This window comes from Capsicum annuum, chromosome 1 (assembly GCF_002878395.1).
Source record: "Capsicum annuum cultivar UCD-10X-F1 chromosome 1, UCD10Xv1.1, whole genome shotgun sequence".
In the NCBI taxonomy this organism is placed as follows: Eukaryota; Viridiplantae; Streptophyta; class Magnoliopsida; order Solanales; family Solanaceae; genus Capsicum; species Capsicum annuum.
This window is the reverse complement of record NC_061111.1, coordinates 41,744,627-41,766,632: the sequence shown is the minus strand read 5'-3', so window position 1 is coordinate 41,766,632 and position 22,006 is coordinate 41,744,627. Positions and strand designations below refer to the sequence as shown.

The 22,006-nt window shown below is 32.2% G+C and overlaps 2 protein-coding genes across 6 annotated transcripts; both read left to right on the top strand.

Annotated features, from left to right (window-relative positions):
- The first annotated feature begins 4,507 nt into the window (after positions 1 to 4,507).
- Positions 4,508 to 14,685, top strand: LOC107872695 (SPX domain-containing membrane protein At4g22990). Of its 5 annotated transcripts, XM_016719329.2 has the most exons (12): positions 4,508 to 4,703; positions 6,073 to 6,221; positions 8,680 to 8,756; positions 9,756 to 9,876; positions 9,985 to 10,296; positions 10,491 to 10,595; positions 11,292 to 11,746; positions 12,182 to 12,483; positions 13,165 to 13,349; positions 13,556 to 13,746; positions 14,131 to 14,264; positions 14,333 to 14,685. In XM_016719329.2, the coding sequence occupies exons 3-12, from the start codon at positions 8,704 to 8,706 to the stop codon at positions 14,569 to 14,571; spliced, it is 2,097 nt and encodes a 698-aa protein (XP_016574815.1). In that variant the 5' UTR covers positions 4,508 to 4,703; positions 6,073 to 6,221; positions 8,680 to 8,703; the 3' UTR covers positions 14,572 to 14,685. The 5 variants fall into 5 exon arrangements, with proteins under 5 accessions (XP_016574815.1, XP_016574829.1, XP_016574806.1 ...); XM_016719343.2 differs by lacking the exon at positions 6,073 to 6,221 and having other exon boundaries at positions 8,685 to 8,756; XM_016719320.2 differs by lacking the exon at positions 6,073 to 6,221 and having other exon boundaries at positions 4,509 to 4,703.
- Positions 14,686 to 16,794: 2,109 nt separating this feature from the next.
- Positions 16,795 to 21,941, top strand: LOC107872682 (ATPase GET3A). The gene is made up of 7 exons (XM_016719310.2): positions 16,795 to 17,222; positions 17,884 to 18,008; positions 18,894 to 19,044; positions 19,222 to 19,332; positions 20,733 to 20,871; positions 21,295 to 21,410; positions 21,603 to 21,941. Exons 1-7 carry the CDS (start codon positions 16,959 to 16,961, stop codon positions 21,777 to 21,779), a joined length of 1,083 nt encoding a protein of 360 aa, XP_016574796.1. The 5' UTR covers positions 16,795 to 16,958; the 3' UTR covers positions 21,780 to 21,941.
- Positions 21,942 to 22,006: the final 65 nt, after the last annotated feature.

Genomic DNA, 22,006 nt, shown 5'->3' with positions numbered 1-22,006 from the left:
TCTGATTTCTATTTTATTATTTCTTACTCTTTATTTCTGTTATGTCATCCATCTCCTTGTTTATTATTCTTTATCTTAAGCCGGGGTCTATCGGAAACAGTCTCTCTACTTCTTCGGAGGTAGCAGTATGGACTGCGTACATCTTACCCTCCCCAGACTCCACCCAGACCCCACTTTGTGAAAATAAACTGGATTTGTTGTTGTTGTTGTAATTTCACTTAAAATAATATTAAAGATTGTAAAAAATAAAAGATAAAAAATTTAAATTAAATAAAAAAGAAAAAAGAATTGTCTACATTTTATTAAAAATATTTTAAAACTTTTTATCAAATCATCATAGTAATAAATAAAGTTTTCACAATAATATTCAAGTAATGCATTGCAAACAAATGACTAACATCTTATTAGTTAAAATTAGTCCTTACTTTTATAATGTCTTCTAAAAATATTACACTAAAAAGGTAATACGTAAAAATAAAAAAATTAACTCTAAATTATTGATAGAATTTTTGTTATGTGTATATATTTAAGACATCACATTATAATTTAGCTTTACACCACTAATTTTATTAAGACAACCTTGAATGGCAACATGCTGACCATCATTTTTACCTTAAAAAAGTATTATCCATTAAGATTATCATTCAAAATCCAAGCAAAAATATTTTAATTGCGTTAATTATAAATTTGAGGCTATCACGAATAATTTCGATATTCTATAGTTTGAAATACTGAACCAATGAGCATGATACCTGAATTTTTTTCAAATGAATAATGAATCCTTATTTCGTGATTTTACTTAAGAGCCTCTAATTCTTTAATATTAGTAATAACTCCTAGTAAGTGTTACTAATAAAATGAAATCAATTTCTCTATGGAACAATAATATTAGTAATAACTCCTAAGTGTTAAAATGGAATCAATTTCTCTATGGAACAAAGGGAATGGAATCAATTTCTCTATGGAACAAAGGGAATGTTGTGAACACATACATGCTTTAAGTAGTTTATCCATGCTTCATGATGAAATCTGAAATAACTAAGATATTTGTCCAGCCTATTTTTTTCTTCTTCTTTGTAATGACTCTTTTGTAATTATTCCTATAATGCTTTAATGTTAAGTAGAAAATGCTTCAATATTTTAGTGTCAACTCGTAGGTGAAGTGCTTGTTGACGTTTTCCATTTTGATAAAAAAAAAGATTGACAATGAAAGAAAATTAAACAATCTCAATATCATTAGTAATGATGTTGTATTGGCCAAAAAGAAAACAAAGAGAAATAGGCAAAAAAAAATTACTATGCAAGTAAAAATGACTCATAATTACATAGTCCATCCTCATTAACAGTATAAAAACATGAATTTGATGCTTGATCTTAAGTGGATAAGATCGATCTAGGTGGGAGAGAATCTTTGATGCAGGTCCATACAAATTATAATTAGAGAAAGAAACCTATGTTTTTGGACTCATGCTACATTTAATTTGGGCAACAAACAAAGCAAGTTCCACCATAATAAAAGTATACTCTAAAAAATATGACAAGTTAAGCTAATTGTAGGTAAATATCTTGTTATTAAATTAAATTAATATCATATACACATTCATACTTGACTAAGAAAGTTGGAATATCTTTATACATCTTGTGTTGCACCTAAAACTTAAAAGGCAAACTAAACACCATTTTTTAATACATATTAAATCAAACCTAACTCACTTAGTCCTTTTTTAAGCTAATTATTTTACCAATGACCTGGACAAGAAGCTCAAAAATTTTTAAAAAATCTTAATTGCACATGAGAAAAGTGGTCCTAGGTAGCTAGTTGTAATATTTTATTTACCCGTGACTAATACCTTCTTAACAACAAAAAAGGTTAAAAAATCCAATCTGAAAACTCTAGTTTTATAGGTTGGCTATCTTTAATTTGTCTCTAACAATTGGAGACAATATAGAGCTTTATTTTATGATGAAAATATCCATGTTAATTTTGGTTATTAAAATGATCTGATTTCGACAAGTGCTACTACAAAGAAGAGAATATTCCTTCTTCAATAACTCCGGTGTCCAGATCATTTTGCGCACTTTAACTATTTCATTAAATATCGATATTTTATATCGATACATATACTGAAAAATTTTGCCCATCAAAATTTAAGTAGAGGGAAGATCTCATAAATTGCTTATTATTTTAATTGAAATTTAAAACTCAAATCTCACAATATTTGTCACATGCTTTATTGGCAATTATGCCACCACTGGATCAGGTAAAAAGAAAGGCATATTCCTTTCATCTTTAATGTATGCATATATCATTGTCATAAAATCTGAAATTTGAGCCATTCCACTACATATCCAAGGTGAATTAACCCATATGTAATATTATCTTTCTAATATTTGAAATATAAGAACCAATGGATTTTGTTGTTCATGAGAGTCGTCCAGTTGTTATTAGTACTATCTTATATGTCAGTTATGATGTTGCTTTCCACTAGAAATATATCCCCATGTACACTAGATAGATTTACAATCACAAACCACTTGTATGAATGTACACATAAGAATTAGTACGTACGATCAAGATAACGACCTCAAAATGGTAGTTAAAAGGATTCTTTTAATTGGTTTTTCACTTGGCTTTGATTTCTTTGAGTCGCGGAGTTTGGATTAATCTGAATTTGCACTGCGTAAGGCCATTTTATAAGGAAATGCTCCCTCATAAAAAATTTCATAATACCCAAGACTTGACCAAAACCTTTGGTTAAGGTGGAAGGATCCTACCGCGATTCTATTTGTATGATAAATAGCATAGTACTGTTGCACTCTCCTTTTCATTATTTAGCAAAAAGAACAAAGTTATAATATTTTTCCTTTTATTTCCATGTAAATTGTAATGTTTTCATTATTGCAGTTAGATTGGACATGATGAATAATACAAAAGAAATGTGTTCTCATCGAGTTTTGAATATATCATCATGATGAGTAATGGACAGGACGAAATACACAAGGCTGCATGATGCCATATATAGTACTTACGAGCTAGAATGAATCTCATGTAAAATGTGGCATGATCAATGTGCTTCATTTTGGCAACATAATGACGAAATAAGAACTACATATGCTTAAGCTGGTATATCCTACCAAAGTTTATTTGCTTGAGCGATAAATACATATACATCCTTAATCAGAGATTATATTGAACTAATAAGGATTTGTACATTCTTAATCATAGATCTCAATCGGTTTGAGTTCTAAATATGAAATGCTTTTGATAGATAGCACTTACATTCAAAGTGAGACTTTCAAATTCAAAATCGAATTAACTGAGCCCCAAAATAGATTAAAATTGAAAATCTTAAAGAAAATAATAATATAATAATAATTAAAAAATAATTAACCTTAACCGATCTTTAAATTAACTTTCTCTTGGTTTGTTAAAATGGATCAGTAAATAAGAATATTTATTATTTTTAATATATTGAACAAGTAATAATATAATGAAAGGAATATTAGATTATAGTATATTTATAAGTTTAAAAATAATTAACACTTTCCACTTTATTTTTAGTGAGAAATTTTTATATCTCTACATGATTTATTTAAGATTATAATTTTAAACATCTCATAACCACATAAATATTATGAGATATTTTGAGCCACAAATTATAAAGAAAAACATAATTGTAACCACATAAATATTATGGTATATTTCAAATCATACGCATTGGAAATCCTATTTTTTAACTTCATTTTCATGAGTTAAACTAACACTAGTGTAGACATTGAAATCACAAATTTCGTTTAAAGAGTCATCTCCACTATCTCACAAATTCACGGGATATTCATAAAGAGATCAAAAATCTTCAAAGTTCAGTAAATTCATGGGATACTCATAAAGATCAAAACCCTCTTTTCTTGATAATCAAATACATCAAGACAAACCCTCCTTTCATGCAGATCAAATCCAAATGTTCTTACGTTCGAGAAATATGCAACTAACGGCTTCAATTTTTGATAATCAAATACATCATGAACGAGAAATACGCCACTAACGGCTTCGATTCTTGATAATCAAATACATCATGAAGACAAATCCTCCTTTCATGAAGACAAACCCTCCTTTCATAGAGATCAAATCCAAATGTTCCTACGTTAGAGAAATACGCTACTAACGGCCCTCGAATTACGAAGAAAACGTTTGAAAAATATGCCATTAAAGACTCTTGAATTATGAAGAAATTCATATTCAAATCTTCATATTTTTATTTGTGATTGAAATTTATTTTTCATGAATTAAATTATATTAAAAACAACTAGTAGCAAACAAATTGAAAGAGACGACTACTTTCAATTTGTTTTACTACTAGTACTGTTATTTAATTTGTCTACATTGTAAAACGTGGCAAATTCTTAGAGACTAATGAGTTACTTGGTGGGGAGCTGTTTCTACTTTACATGGCCCTTGACATCCCAAAAAGCCTTAGAACACCCCCCCCCCCCCCCCACCCGCCGCACTCACCCCCACCCCAACCACAACTCCTCTTCTTTAATTTTGCTTACAAAACCCCCCACAAAGATTCTTGAATTTCTTGTTCTGCACACTCCATTTATACTGCACAAGTACTTTCCATACTCATTAGACACTACTGAGATATTGCATCAACAATATCACTAGTTCTTAATTTGCTCTCTCAAGCTAATTTTAACATGTAAGTAGTTTTATCTTCTATGTTCACATATCATCTGCAATTCTGCATGCATTTCTTCTCTCTGTTGTGCTGATCACTACTAGAAATAGAATTTTTTTTCAGTGCGAATTAATGAAAAGTTTGTGTTATAACATAGTATGATTTCTCCACCCATTTCACCTTGAATGTGTTCATGAGTAAAACACATGATGAGAAACAAAATTTTCATTGAAATACTACGTTTTGACCAAATAATCACCATGATCAGACTTTGCCCTTGCGTGGTTTCGTAATACCGAAGGTATGATCTTGGGAAGCTTCTTAATTTTTTTCGTATGAAATTATTACTATTATTTTTTTTACACTTATTCAATTAAAATATCTATATGAATATCCACTGAATATTTTTAGTAGAAAATCTCATGAAAAAGTAGTGACATTTTAGTAATAAATGTGAAGTAATTTTATTCAAAAGATCTCATCTAATTTCCATCCAATGCCGTTGGAAATCAAGAACTTCATTTATTATTTCCTATTTACCTCTACAATAAACCTAAATAGTTGTCTATTCACAATTTTAACTGATCAGTGTATGATTTATGTATAATATATGTATAATGAATATGTAATTTATGTATCTTAGCTTTAAACGGAAACATAAATCTATCCAACTATTCGTATAAAGATTCCGTGGCTATTTTCTTTTCTTGGCACCTTCATGTGCTTTTAGCGCAGTGTTGCTCTTACTTTAAGGACCCAAAAGAGAAACATTTTCTATATAGGGAAAAAAGAAGTTAAATTGACTTAAATTAATTTAATATTTTAAATTTTTATTTTTAAAAACTAAACAAAAAATATTAATATGACAAGAAATATAACTTAAAATATTGATCGTAGTTTATATTGTTTAGCTCATAAAAAAAAAAACATGACAAGTAAAATTGATGTATACAATATATCTTGAATTTCAAGTAAAGTTACTTGCTTTATTATTTTTATTTTTTTATTATTGTTCAGTATAAGTAATGAAACTTAGTTAAATTCAAACTTAGCTTGACTCACACTTATAACTATAAGAGACTTTAATAAAAGTAACTCCATAACTAATTGAACTTATACTCAAAAACATCTTATTAAAGGCAAGCTCAGTTACCACCAAAAGATGTGGGATCTTGAGTTCGAATTCTTAATATGAAAAAATCTTTGATGAATAAGTTCTATTCAATACGAATTCAAATTAGTTAGCTTCAATCTGAATACCGAACGTTTGATTGAAAAAAAAAAAAAAAACTAAGTTTAGTTATTAACAGTTCTCTAATACAAATACCTTTATATTTAATTGAATTTAAACTCGAGACATTTTATTAAAGATTAACTCCACTGCTAACAGTTGTTGAGCGTATAAAAAACAAAGAAGTCAACATCAAGAATCCAGGAGGGAGACAAAAAGAGGATTATGTCCCAGATTGCAAGTTGTGAGCGCCATGTGTATCCATACACTGAAAAGGGGAGCCTTGTGTGGCTGTCTTTTTCATAAAAGTAATTAACCTCTGACTATGATAAATTAATGCTCTACATACTAAAGCAGATCGATGAAGAGGTAATTATTCCCTTCCCTATGCATAGGAAGGGACTTTTTTCAACCGTAATTACTTCTTCCGTTTTAAAAAAAAAAGACTTATTTTAACTTAACATAAAATGTAAAAAAAAAAAATAAATTTTAAATCTTATAATCCTAAATTAAAGTAATTTTAAATATATCAAAATATCCTTTAATCTTGTGATCCTAAACATGTTTTTTGAAAATTTGAAATTAAAGTATTGTCAAAAGGGGAAAAAGATCATTCTATTTTAAACGAACTAAAAAAAAAAAGTAGGTCATTTTTTTTTAAACGGAAGGAGTAATATATTTAAAAACTTAAAAGTTAATTAAATACTTATATTTTTTAAAATTTCACCTTTAATAATTTAATAAAAGTAATAATTTCAATAGGTAATGACAATATTTAATGTGAATTTATAAAGTCATAGTATTAATTAGTTTGTATTTTTTATTAATTTCTCCTTAAAAAATTATGTAAAAAAGATAAACATGCCAACAAATATGAGACGGAGAAGCATCGTGTATGTTGTTGCTGTTATTTTCTCCTTAAAAAATTATGTAAAAAAGATAAACATGCCAATAAATATGAAACGGAGTTGTGTATGTTGTGGTTTTTTCCTTAAAGAATTATATCAAAAAATAAACATGCAAATAAATATGAAACGGAGAAGTATTGGGTATGTTGTTGTTTTCAAAAAACTACACACAATAATAATAACATAAAATTAATTGAAGAAAACGTTACTTTCACTCCCCCTCGGTCCATTTTACTACTAGCGAGAGTACGACTATCTTTAGTATTATAATCTTAACTTAATACTATTTTTCAATTATATTAATCTTCTCTTCATATTTATTGAGTAAAAAGGATGATGAAGATTAATATTTTTTCTATTTATTTTTATTTATTCAATATTAATTTGATACATCTCTTTTAAAAATAATAAATATAGTAATAATTTTACTATATTATTTTGATTGTAGTATCAAAGATTTAAATATCACACGATTTATTAATATTTTACGAAACAACAATTTTGTGTTCCAATTGAAAGGTAAAATAATACTAATGCATAATATTATCACTTAGTAGATCACACTGTATACTATCTTCATTTCATTTTACTTATTCCTTGTTGACATAGCACATTCATTAAGAAAAATTTAACTAGAAGTATATTTTATTAAATTAACTTTATTAATAATGCCCTGAAATATTCATCTATTATTACCTTATAGAGGTTTTAATACTAATAATCTACTTGGCCAAACTTCTAAGATCAACTTATTTTGAAAAGTGCTTTATTTAAAAGTATTTTTCTAAAAAGTTTTATATTTGACCAATAAATTTAAAAAATAATTTTGAGCAGTAATTGGTGGATGTCCAAGCTTTTTAAAAGTCGTTTTAAATATATTTTTTCAAAAAAGTGTTTTCAGAAAAAACACTACTATTTTTAAAGCTTATGAAAAAATAATTTTTTCTACTTCTCAAAAGCGGTCTGTCAAAGAATTGAACAAACATCTCTTTTTTTTTAAATAAATACTTTTAAATGAAAAACTAAATTTGATCAAACAAATTATAAAGATAAAAAAAAACAAAAATACATTAAAATTATCTTGATTTTAAAAATTAAATAAATAAATAAAAACAATCATTTTTAATATAATAACAAATTATCTTTAATTTATTTATGAATTGATGATAGAGAAATTCCTGCTTCGGAATTGCTTTCTGCCCTTGTAGGCGAATATATGTTTCTGTAGTATTACTGTACATGCAGGAGTAATCAAGGAATTGTTTCACAGATTTTCTTTTTCAGATTTTGCATGAGTTTGTTTTTTCCTTTTATTTTGGTTCTCATACATAGATTGAGAAGTAAAAAAAACACAAGCTTTGACTTGTAGAAAGAGATGGAAACTTTGACGTGTACTCTGAAATTTGTAATCATGCATGTTAGCCACATGTACGTAAAAAAAAAAAAAATTATCTGTACCATGTTTTGAGTTCCTCTTTTTTACGACTTCTCGACTTTGGGAGCCACATGTTGTAGAGGGGTGTGGACTTAACGCCGCATGTCGAAAAATTATGCTATAGTTGGATAAATATAATTTTTTTAATATACATATGTATATTATCTTCTTTGTGAGTTTTACTTTTTTATAATTTAATATATTTTAGTGAAAATTTTGACTCTTCATCTTAAATTTGTTAATTACGAAAGGGATCAAAGTCAGAAACAATGATAAGTTTATTTTACTTGCAACACTTGTGTCTGAGTTTATGGCGTTTGTGTCATATGATTTTCAGAATTGATTTCACTAATTCTAGTAGTTTGAAGTATCAGCTCTTTATTTTTTATTTTTTATTTTTAATTTATTTCTTCATTTTGTCAGATTAGCATCACCTGCTAGTGAAAGATGGTTAATTTCGGGAAAAAGTTGAAAGAAACTCAAATTCAAGAATGGCAAGGGTACGTTTCCATGGTTACTCTGTGTGTAATTTGTATTTTGGGTTAAGTTTCCATGGAAAATTAATTTAGTTACTGCTAGTAAGTACAATGTGGAACTTTAAGGGTCATTTGGTAGGATGCATAAGAATAATACTGACTATGTGTATAAGTAATGCTAGGATTAGTTATGTTGAACTGTTTGGTCTGGGGTATTCGAGGGCAGTTCAGTTCTGTCTTTAGACATGCTTATTCAAATATTAATAATCCCGGTATAGCTAATACCAATACCATAGATTGCTATGTATTAGTTATACAGCCTGTAATATTGGATAGCATGAATGAGTTATACATACCTTGTAAAACACTACCAAACAAGGTATTAAATAGTATCAAGGCTAATACATGTACTCCTCTAATACATGCCAAGTGACCCCTAAGAGGCTTGAATATTGTTGAAGTTGATGAAAGTCCCACATTGGTTGAGGAATGGATTGACACTAGTCTGCTTATGTGGACTTGGGCAATCCTCCCTTTATGAGCTAGCTTTGGGGGTTGAGTTAGGCCTAGGTGTTATATCCTTACATGGTATTAGAGCCAGAATCATCCCCGTTTGCGCTCCCGGTCCACGCGCCGGATGGGCCCTGTGTGAAGTGGGTGAAAGTCCCACATTGGTTGAGGAATAGACTGACGGTCTGCGTATATGGACTTGGACAATCCTCCCCTCATGAGCTAGCTTTTGGAGTTGAGTTAAGCCTAGGTGTCATATCTTTACTCGGGTACCTATCACCGAATAAATATTAATTAGGATTTATTATTGTATTCTTTTTATCTGTCCTTTTGTTGTTTTACGTTACTTTCTATGCCGAAACAGGATCATGTACACTTGTAACAAATATCCCCTCAGTCTAGCTATCACAACTTAAGTAACAGTAAACCAGCTAAGCATCTGTAAGTTTTCGCTTCAAACAGTATTATACCGCAGAGTGGCTTACCGTTGATGGTTACACTGACTCATTTCAGATATTACATTAACTACAAGTTGATGAAGAAGAAAGTAAAAAACTATGTGCAGCAGATTGAAGTTTCCGAACAAAGTCGCGAGTATGTTCTAAAGGACTTTTCAAGGATTCTAGATAAGCAGGTACAAGCATAAACAGGAAGCATCTAAATTTTACTATAAATTTGGACAGTCCTTAACTTTTTGACAAAATAATTGTCTGCACTTAGATCAGTATCTTTATGATTTCAGATTGAAAAGATTGTCCTATTCCTGTTGGAACAACAAGGGGAACTGGCAAGTAGGTTATTTATTCTTGGGCAAGAGCATGATGTCCTAGTGCAGCAACAAGATGGTTCAAAATTATCTGAACTTCAAGAGTCATACAGAGATGTAGGCAGAGAACTTCTGCGGCTTCTCTTTTTCGTGGAAATGAATGCCATCGGTGTGCGCAAGATACTGAAAAAATTTGACAAGAGATGTGGTTATAAATTCACCAATTACTTTGTCAAGACTCGAGCAAATCATCCTTATTCGCAGCTGAGACAAATATTCAAGCATGTGGTATGACAACTGAACTTAAGTTTTCTAATTTTCCAGATAATTGGTTTTCTCGAGTTCTTTAATAATTTATTCCGTCTTCTCTAAATTACTCTAAAATGCATCTTTTAGGATAATAACGCTTTCCAACAGAATTAGCTGAGACTTTATTTTTGTAATCTTTAGCATGAGTCAAATACATAACTAGGCACATGCAGGGCATTTCAGCTGTAGTTGGAACCATATCTCGCAATCTTGCGGATCTTCAAGAAGACAAGGGGAACTATACTTCAATATATGATCACCCGGGTCTGGCTCTTCAGGTTCTCTCTTGTCCTTTAAACCAATTCATGTTACTTTATTGCCTCTTAATTATCTTAGTTGTAAATTTCTTTTGTTATTCTATTTTAGTTATCTATTCTTCTCTGTAACTTATGAGCAGATGAAAGGTAATTCACTCTTTACATCTAATACATTCAAAATATTGACACCGAACACACAAATTCATATTTTAAACCAATGGCTCTAACATTAGTTAAACCTTTAGTTTGACTATACTTAACGCTAAATTTGGTGCTAAAAAGTAAATCCCATTGAAAAAGGTCACAAAAGATACTTCTTGTTGTTTATTTCCCGGGAGACGCTACTTTAAGAAAATATATGAAATAACTCTACTCAAATATATTTATGCCACCCAATAGTTTGTATTCTGTGATAACTCGACTTGTTAGGACAATTTCTTTAAGTTCTAGTGATATAAGTGGAAATTTCCAACTATTTGTGTTAGAATCAGTCTTGTGTTGGACTGTGGTTCAAGTGTAGTTGCACTTCTCACATGGAAGCGAGAACTACAGAAATTCGTCAAGGTTTGTGGTATCGGAAAGATAATTTCCTTCTTGTAAATTGACTCCACGAGAAGTGAAATATTGAAAGGAGACATGAGCTAATATAAATATAACTAACCTGTAGTTCCGGTCATCCTGATTTTGTTTGTGAAAAAGCTTATTGCTACCATGCAGGACCCGATCATTGGTTCTATTAATCAAGCCGTGGATAGACTAACAAATTCAACTGATTTCCTTCACTATTTGGGGAAACATGCACTTATTTTACCAGAAGAACTACCAACTCCTTCTGAGGATCATGCTGCAAATGAGAGATATCACTTGATGTCACTTGTTCTGAACTTGGCCAATGCGTTCTTGTATATGGTTAACACATACATAATAGTCCCAACAGCAGATGATTACTCTTTGAGTCTTGGAGCTGCAGCAACTCTTTGTGGGGCCGTGATTGGGTCTATGGCTGTTGCCCAGGTGTTCTCTTCAGTGTATTTTAGTGCATGGTCAAATAAATCCTACATGAAGCCTCTTGTTTTCAGCAGCATTGTCCTTCTTGTTGGGAATACCTTATATGCGCTGGCTTATGATTTCAACTCAATATACTTACTTCTAGTTGGACGTCTATTTTGTGGGTAAGTGTGGTACTCACTATAGTGCTGCTTAAGTAATCTGTATTTCCATATCCCTTATTATAGAATTTTACTTTTAGCTTTTGGGCTAAGCTTTTTTATAATAGTAATTAGTTAAAAGAATATCCTCATTTACCGGAGGAGGATATATCCATTATTGTTCTTAAGTTATACAGGAATACAAAATATTTTTATCTATATCAGGAAAAAAAAATGGAGTAGCTCTAAGTATCTATTCCATTCTTGTTTGCATGGTTTTAAAAAATTAATCTGAATAGCAATTGGTTTTAATACTGTTCGTTCAATTGGAATCATCTAGTTATTGATGCACTATGTGATTGGTTTCCACTTCATCCAGAATAAATTTTCAATTAATTAGTTCAATTGCATATTCATAACAAGTAAGTCTTTATCATTAGATGGTTTATACTATTTCAGGCTTGGTTCGGCAAGAGCAGTTAATAGGCGCTATATCACTGATTGTGTTCCTCTCCACTTGCGAATGAAGGCTTCGGCTGGTTTTGTAAGTGCAAGTGCACTTGGAATGGCATGTGGTCCAGCTGTTGCCTGCTTGCTTCAAACTAACTTTAAGTTCCTGAAGATCACTTTTAACCAAGACACTTTACCTGGATGGATAATGGCTCTTTCATGGTTTCTTTACCTGTTATGCTTGTGGACTACCTTTAGTGAGCCTCCAAAGGAGGAAATAGAGGATGCTCCGCTACCAAAAGCCAATAGTGGTATGTAATCTACACTAACACTTGGATATCTTCTTTTGGGATTCAGTCACTCGATTCGTTATTCACTTATTGAGAACCTTGTATAAGTTGCTGCACCAGGTTGCTCAAACCTGTTGTTTACAGTTTTATATATTTCTATCTGGAAGACTACTTGACTCTTTTAGGATTCTTACATTGGTCAAATACAACAGATAAATACCATATTGTAGCGGGGACAGTGTGGACATGATTATATGATACAGACTTGTAATTGGGTCAAATCTGTTTTCATACCTGGCTTCGTAGTTTAATGGACGATCCATCCCTTTTACTGCTTGCGAGTTTTCCCAGCTTCCTCTGCTCTTCAATAATCAAAGCATATAGAGTTTTGATGCTCATTAGGTAGACATTCGAGTCGGAGCAACGAAATTTCGAACTCCACTAATAGGAGCTTCAGATATGGAGACATTAATAGCTATATGCTAACTGATTTTGTCTTTGGCGTATGCGTATTTTTACTTTCAATAACATCCTTCCTAAAGTTGGTTATACATTCAACAGTTTTACTCTTGCCCAATATCCGTGACGGATTAAGGCACATTACATAAAATCCCCTTGCTCGTTTTATATGAATTTCGCTCCAGAAATTTAACATCTGCCGTAATCAAAATTCCATCTGAAAGAACTGTTTTTGAGTTTCAGGGCTGATTGAAAATGGTTCACTGCAGAAAGTTATTACCCAGCCACTGCTTGTAAGTGAAGAGGAGATGAAACAAGATGAAGATGAAGACGAGGATTGTGATAATAGTGAAGAATCTTCAGAGGAGATCCAAAAACCTGTTACTTCCATCGTCTCTGCATATAAGCTGCTTACCCCATCAGTGAAGGTTTGAATTTCAGTTGATTTCATCAAGTATAATAGCTTATGCTAAAGCGTAAAGGATTAACCAAATCTCCCATAAGAAATTTGAATAAATGATGAAAGTTTCTGGTATGATAATGAACCATTTTATCACAAATTTAAATATATTATGGTTGTGCAGATTTTAACAGGATCTGAGAAAAGTTTATATGCCCATGACTTTCTGAACAGGTTCAATTGCTCATATACTTTATGTTGAAGTATGCGATGGAGATTTTGCTAGCTGAATCAAGTGTCGTCACCACGTACTACTTCATATGGTCAACAAGCAATGTGGCCATTTTTCTTGCATGCCTTGGGTTGACTGTCCTTCCGGTGAACATTCTCGTTGGAAGCTACCTCAGCAACATTTTTGAAGAGAGGTAAATACAGAAGCTATCTTATCAGTAACTTCCTGTCATTTTCGTCAATAACGCATTGTATTATTGGTTGAACCAACTGCTACACATCCAGGGGAGTCATAATTGTTGCCTTCCCCCTCTTCCTTTATCCAATTTGGACGCGTATATAGTATTGAGGGATAGCAGGTTATAACTAACAGCTCGTTTAGATTCAGATCATAACTAGTTGAATATATAATCCATCAGCAGCCGCTAGTTTTCCATAATAGCCGAACAAAACTAATATCAAAATCAATTTTGCTAAGCCCAAGAACAACATTTGGATTGCAAGTGTTATACTTTGTGGACCATCTTAAGCTTGTCTATTATCTGATGCTGATACTAGGTTTCAATGATTTCCTGCAGACAGGTTTTGCTTGCGTCGGAAATCTTGGTGTGCTTGGGAATAGTTCTGAGTTTCCATGTCGTGATCCCATATTCTGTGCTACAATATGTCGGTTCAGCTCTAATCACATTTGTGGCTGCTGAAGTACTCGAAGGTAATTCATGCATATATAGACTTCAAATGCAAAATAACTAATCATGGTTAACAATATCATCTTTGCAGGCGTTAACCTTAACCTCCTATCTCGAGTCATGTCTTCAAGGCTTTCTAAAGGAACCTATAATGGCGGACTACTTTCAACAGAAGCGGGAACTTTAGCTCGAGTATTTGCAGATAGTACTATAACCCTGGCAGGATACTGGGGAATGAGTAGACTTTTGAATGCCACATTGTTACCTTCACTATTCATCTGCATTTTCTCCATCATAGCCACTTGCTTTACTTACAATTCTATGTATTAATCATCATATCCAACCTTTCTCTAGCTCTTGTACATAGAGTAACTATCTAACTTGAAAACTACCAATATGAAGTTATACTACTATTATATATGACTTCCAAAATCTTTATTTTGAGGCTGTTGTCAATCTATTTCAGGTGATACAAATGGGATCTTAATTCTTATGTGCTTTTTCTAGCCTTTATTTGCATGTGTTGGGGTATTGGTTAGGAAGTAAAGATTGTTTACCAACCATCAAATACTAAGACAACGTTTGGATAAGATTAAAATCTGGTCAAACCAGCTTTTAATTTCTTTTTTAGCTTTTTAGGCGTTTGATAAAATTAAAAAGTGATTAAAAAAGTTAAAAACTGATTAAAAAAAAGTAAAAAGTGAGAAGCTGGGTACCCCAGCTTTTTACTTTTTCAGATTAAAATTCTTTTAGCTGAACTTATAGCCCTTAAATGTATAAATTTTTTTTTTCTTTTTCTCTTGGTTGCTTTTCTCCGTCTCTTTTATTTAATTTCCTCCCCATCTTTCTCCTTTGCTTTCAAAGAATTCATCATTGTATCGGAGGTTTACATTTTAATATAGCCAAATTATTACGAGCTTGGTTTACATTTTAATATAGCCAAATTATTACGAGCTTGCAATATAACAATATAATACTATTTTTATATAAAAAAATATCCTAAGTTTTTATTTTTTAACATTTAAAAATTAAAAAGTAAATTATATTTATAAATTGACAACAATATAATACTATTTTTATATAAAAAAATATTCTAAGTTTTTATTTTTTAACATTTAAAAATTAAAAAGTAAATTATATTTATAAATTGACCTCAGATAATCACTTTACACTAAAAGTGCATATAAATAGAAATATTTTTGAATTATTAGAATTAAAAATTATAAATAATTCACCGTACTGATGTTGGTAACAACTTTAAAGATATTTAAGTCATTTTGATAACAAAAAGGTGCTTAGCATTACTTGTTAATTAAACACATCAATAACTTTTTTTAAGTTTCAACACTTCAATCCAAACACTTATCTACTTAATTTATAAGTACTTATTTTAAGTTTTTAATTATTTAAACTAAAAAAATTATTTTTTTTAATTCTATCCAAACGGGTTGTAAATCAATTGTGCAAAAATTGTTTCAGGGAGGAACTTGTGCGTCTCTAGCTTTAGTCTATTATATTATCACTACAAGAAGTAGAGGTATACCAAGACATTTATCTGGTGACATGTGAAATAAATATGGGAAATAAACAATTGATTGGCATTCGTATAAACAAATAAAATATAGTAAAAACAATGCAATTTGGTGCAAAACGTTTGGCATCATTAACCGAATATTTTTTTTTTTCCTACCACTGCACGACAACTCATATTAATAGCATAAATTGAATATATTATGCCATTTGTTGCAAAATTTCGTTACTTTTAGTGACATTAGGTGAAATTGTTGTCATAATAATTGACATTTAATATAAATATCGAATCTATAAGGCATTTATTGCAAAATATCATTATTTTTAACGATATTTGATGAAAATGTCATCAAAATAATGATAATATCTATTGAGAATCAAAATCTTTTTAAAATAACAAAGAAGAAAAAGAAAGAAACAAAAGATATTTTTGAGTGGGGAGAATTTGGTATACACCAAATTATTTTAATTTATTATAGTTAATTAACCACTACACCATCGCCAACTGCTAACATCGTCAACCACTATTCATTACCGCCACCACCTCCACTATCAGCCATATACACCATCGTCAATGCTATTACCAACCAATTCCATAGTCACAACTAGTATTATTGCCAGCTACCATCGACACACTGTTAATCACCATACATTTTTTAGTCGTCACCATCAACACTGCTAACCACTAACATTAATCAACTGCATCATCACACAACAACCACTACTCGTCACCATCACAATAACATCAATTACCGCCACCATCAGAATGATCACATGCACGATCAAACTACTAAGATCAAGAATTACCATCACTAACACTAGCACTGCTATCACTACAAATTATCTCCACATAAACAACAAATATTAATATTTCATTTTTTATCAAATAAAGATTTACTTATTAAATTTATATTTTGTAATACTTAATTATATTTTTATTTGAATTATGATAAAGTAAATATAATTAGATTTGGATTGTGAAAATCTTTTATATGGACATAATGACATTGTTACCCCTAAAACCTGTTGTACAAGTCGACCAGATCCCTCACCGCTTTCTCAAACAAGTTGAACTACGTAACAAACAAGACGACTCCGCTTCTCTCTGTAGTCTCTCAATTTTCTCTCCTTAGTCTTCTTCTGTTGTTGTTGTTTTTGTTTTTTTTTTTTCTATATTCATTCATTCAATGGCGTCGAATAATGAAGAGTTACCAGAAGCGAGTGTCCAAAACGTGCTAGAACAAGATAGTCTTAAGTGGGTATTTGTAGGTGGTAAAGGTGGAGTTGGTAAAACTACATGTAGTTCTATTCTTGGTGTCCTTCTTTCTCAGGTCAGATCTTCTGTTCTCATCATATCTACTGATCCTGCTCACAATCTCAGTGATGCTTTCCAGCAACGCTTTACTAAGTCACCGACCCTTGTTAATGGATTCTCCAATTTGTATGCCATGGTACTTTTCTTCAACACCCCACCTTTTCTTTCTTTTAAAGGTTGAATTTTTATTACTTGGATCTTGTTTTGGTTATGGAATTAATTGTGTGGATTGTGAATTTGCTGTTGGTACTGTGAATTAGTAGTAATTATGCAGATGAATCACACTTGTTTTTTTTTTTTTAATGAATGTTCAATGTGCTCTTAATTACAAAAGATAATGACTTTATGGTACAATCGAGGATGTAATGCCTGAATTGAAACAAAAATTGTTAAGACTCACAATTCTCTGACCTCCTTCACTTTTTTTGACAAGTATATAATTATTCTCCCTTTTTATTGGTTGGGTGGGTGTGTTGTTGGGGAGAGGGAAGAGGGGGGGGGGGGGGGATTTTTTTTTTTGTTGGAATTAATTTTTGGTGGTGGAGGAGGTATTGTTTTTTTGGAATTTATTTTTGGTCCTTTTGGATTAAGTAATACTCAGCTTTTTCAAGTTTGTTGTAATGGTGCCTTCTGAAGTCTTGTGCTTATATTGGTGTGTACCATTGTATTCAAATAGTGGCATTTACTGGATAAGTTGACAACTTTATGGCAGTTTGAATTGTAGGCTCAATTTCTTTTAATTCTAGATATCTTGTTGCTGGTCTCGATTTTTTTTAATTGAACTTTGTATTCTTTAGGAAATTGATCCGACTGTGGAGAAAGAAGAATCAGTCACTTCAGATGGGATGGACGACTTTTTGTCTGATTTGTCTAATGCAATTCCCGGGATTGATGAAGCTATGAGTTTTGCAGAAATGCTAAAGTAATTGGTAGTCCCTTGTAATAAATACCATGATTGTTAACTTGCTTGACAGGAAATGTTTTATGAATATCCCAATGAAAGTGATAAAGATTTAATCTTGGCTCCTCACAATCAAATATTCCTTCAATTGCTTATCAGGAGAACAAGATATTAAACCATCCTTCATGGTTGTTTATACATCCACGGATTAAGATATGCTTCTGTTAAGTGGTAGATAGACTGAATACTGATCTACTTTAGGAGATCCTATAAATCTTCCTCTCGGGATGAAATTAAAAAAAATGTTTCTTTTAGTATTTAGGCCTAGTTACTTATCAAGAAAGTGTACAGACTTAGTTGTCGTGATTCATATAATCCAAGAGACCATATTTTACTGTACTAGACCCCACTTATAGTGGGACTACCTCAAAGCACACAACCTAAGGGTAACCTCCACGTGACCAAGTAAGCCTACCTGATTGGGTGTATGTGGACCACATAATACGTCTTCCGTGATGTATATAAAGAGCCCACCTTGAATTTGAAAGGACACTAGTGGTGCCACTAGATGAAGCATCAGCTTAAGGAGGTACCAAACTGAACATGTTTATGACCCCTGTATCCACCCACCACTAGTTATGAACGAAATTGGACAAGGGATGTTATTTCAACTGAAAGTGCTCATCGTGATTATTGTTTTTCCTGAACATCTGAATCATTAATTCGTTAAGATCCTTCTAATATTTTGGTTCAAAGTGCATTTGCTTATGGTACATTCGTAGTGCTGAAGTTAAATGTCACTACTTTCTTACATTTGTCTGGAGGCCTCCTATTTGTTTATCGGTAGCTTAACACTTCTGTTTTGTTATCAAATCGGGCTATATTTTTGCATTTATTTCTTTGCAGATTGGTGCAAACAATGGACTATTCAGTAATCGTCTTTGACACTGCTCCAACAGGACATACTCTTCGGCTATTACAATTCCCATCAACTCTAGAGAAAGGGCTCGCCAAAGTGATGAGTTTGAAGAGTAGATTTGGGGGCGTTCTGAGTCAGGTAATAGATCTCGTTCAAGTAAAATCACCCACCTAACTGCAGACACGCACAAAAATCTATTTCCTCTTTTTTGTAAATGCTTCTCTCTTAGCTCTGCTAATTCGAAATTCAAGGTTGATGATGTCAGCGAGAAAGGAAAACACAAAATTTCCTGATGTTGATTTCTGTGCATCTCAGATGACTAGACTGTTTGGTGTTGATGAAGAATTTGGAGAGGCTGCTATCCTTGGCAAGCTTGAAGGCATGAAAGATGTAATTGAAGAAGTGAACAGACAGTTTAAGGATCCAGTAAGATTCTTCCTCAAATCGTCGTTCTTTTTTTTTTTTTTTTTTGGGGGGGGGGGGGGGGGGGGGGGGGGGGTGTAGAGCTTGTTGGTGTTGGTAACTGAGAGATCTGCTTAGCTTAGCCCGACCCAGTTGGTCCGCAAGTTTGAAACTCAGGGAGTATTGACCCACCCCTCTACCCAGCTGCCAGCTCCCATATAATTCCAGGTTTTATTTCAGTGATCGGTTTCGAGCTTATGACGTGCACCCCATCTGCATATCCTTTGTTGGGTGTCCTCACCATTGGATCCAAGCCCGTGGAGCAAAATCTGTCATTTTCATGAAGACATTTTTTTATGTGCTCCCTCTGTCCCAATTCATTCGGCATTCTTCCCTTTCTTTTTTTCCCGAAAAAGATTGGTACCTTCATGTATTAGAAACTTCATGACCTTTATGTCACCATTTTGCCTTTAATAATATGCTTTTATAGGAATTGCCATGATTTTCTATGGACCCCACTAGAGAAGTACTTTATGTAGATTTAGCTTATGTATGAGAAGTCTGCATTTCTTTCTTAAACTTTTCTGTCCAGTTAAATATTGCCAAACCATTGGGAAGGATGGAGTAATTACTGCTGGATGGGAACGTTAGTGGCACAAACTAGTTTAATGTCAGAGACTCATTTACTGTTGAGCGTAGGATAACTGGTTAAGATTGGCATAGCTATCGACAAAATCAGGGAAACTGGTGGCAGAATATCCCTCAGCAGCATCTGCTCTACTAATATCTTTTGTTGTTTAGTGGAAAATGCAGCTCTTTACAGATTGATCAGAGATAAACGCAATTTGTACAACTAAACTTGAACCTTTTCTTTGGTATTTCTCCCCCCGCTTCACTTTATTTTCGATCTTGTTTTAAGGGGTGGGAGGGTGGGCGGAATATCCCTCAGCAAGATGCTTGAACTAGATCTAGAGTGCCATGGGCGAGATCGGAAGTCACTAAAACCTAAAGATTGAAGAAATGCGAGTAATGAACTCATTATTTTTTCTACGCCTTGCATTCATTATGTCTGACGGATGCTACTACTGTTTGAATATTTATTTCACATATGAAATGTCATCAAAATTATTCTCTAGGTAAAGAGTTCATGCAGCCTTGTGTTATTGGATATATTTCTACTGTATGAATGTTGTAGTAGTAAATAGTTCAATCTAGTTATTTATTTAGTTCTTCATTAGTAAGGTCTGTTTTGATTGCTGGAGTCTACCGCCTTGCCCATTAAAAAGAAAAGAAGGATTACAGATATGTCTCATTACATTAGGAATGATCAATATCCTTCTCTTCTTTGTTCACTTGCGCTTCCTTTATATTTTCAAGTTCAACTGATGCATGCGTTGACACAACTTTCTTTTCTTTTTCAATAGGACTTGACAACATTTATTTGTGTTTGCATTCCGGAATTCCTCTCTCTATATGAGACTGAAAGACTAGTTCAGGAACTTGCTAAATTTGAGATCGATACACACAACATTATAATTAACCAAGTGATTTTCGACGAAGAAGGTACATTTCTGACTTCTCTTCTTAACTACTGCAGCTCTTTTTTCCTTTTTTCCTTTTCTTCAGTTAATTCTAGTTGGCTTGTAGATTTCACTTGTTAATTCTCCCTGTGTCCCGTTACCAATTTATATGACATCCCTTCTGTTCTGCGAAGTTCCAAAAGTGCGACTCCCTTCTATCAGTAGCTTTGTTTTTACCACTTTCACATGTTTCAACAACTCAAATTGATGTATCTAGTCAAATTTCAACTTTTTAAACTGTTCAATTAGTATGTTGATTTGTGTTTCAACTACTACTGCTTAACATACATTGTAAACTAATATTTCAAGTTTCCAGTTGGTTTTGTATAAAATAGGACACAAAGAAATTCTAATTTCTTCCACTTGAAGTGATAAACTAATTCGTAGGAATTGTAATCCGTTTCAGTTGTTGAATCCAAGTTGCTGAAGGCTAGAATGCGGATGCAACAGAAATACTTGGATCAGTTCTACATGTTATATGACGACTTTAACATTACAAAGTTGCCTTTGCTGCCACAAGAGGTATGTAGATGCTGTTGTGTGTAGCTGGATATCTGCTTCTTCCTTTTCTTGCGGGTTTATATTTTCGTTGTACTGAAAAATAGTACCGACCATAAATTCATGAATCTTCTCTAGTAGCCATAGCATGAAAAATACTGCAGCATACCACCAATGTAAGAACCTCTTGTCAGTCTGCTCATTCTTTTTTGATAGGTTTGTGGTGTTGAAGCCCTGAAAGGATTTTCGCATCATTTTATAACACCATATAAGCCTTCTCTTGCTCGAGGCTCAGTGGAGGAGTTGGAGAATAGAGTTGCTGCATTGAAAGAACAGTTGAAAGACGCTGAGGCAGAATTAGAGAAAGTTAAAAAAGGCAAACAGAAGATATAATCAAATCCCAGATGACTTGGGCAATGGAGCGTGCTGTTCGGTTGCCTTCGCTTTTGTATTTTTTTTTTAGGAAGTGTCATTGAACAAATAATCTATGTATTTTCTCAAGAGGATTTTCATGTACGATTGTTTCATTTATTGTTGAGGAACTTCTTTAGCACCTATGCCAAAGCTAATAAGTCACATTATTCAGTCTTACAATGCACTAGTAGAGGAAAGGCGGACCA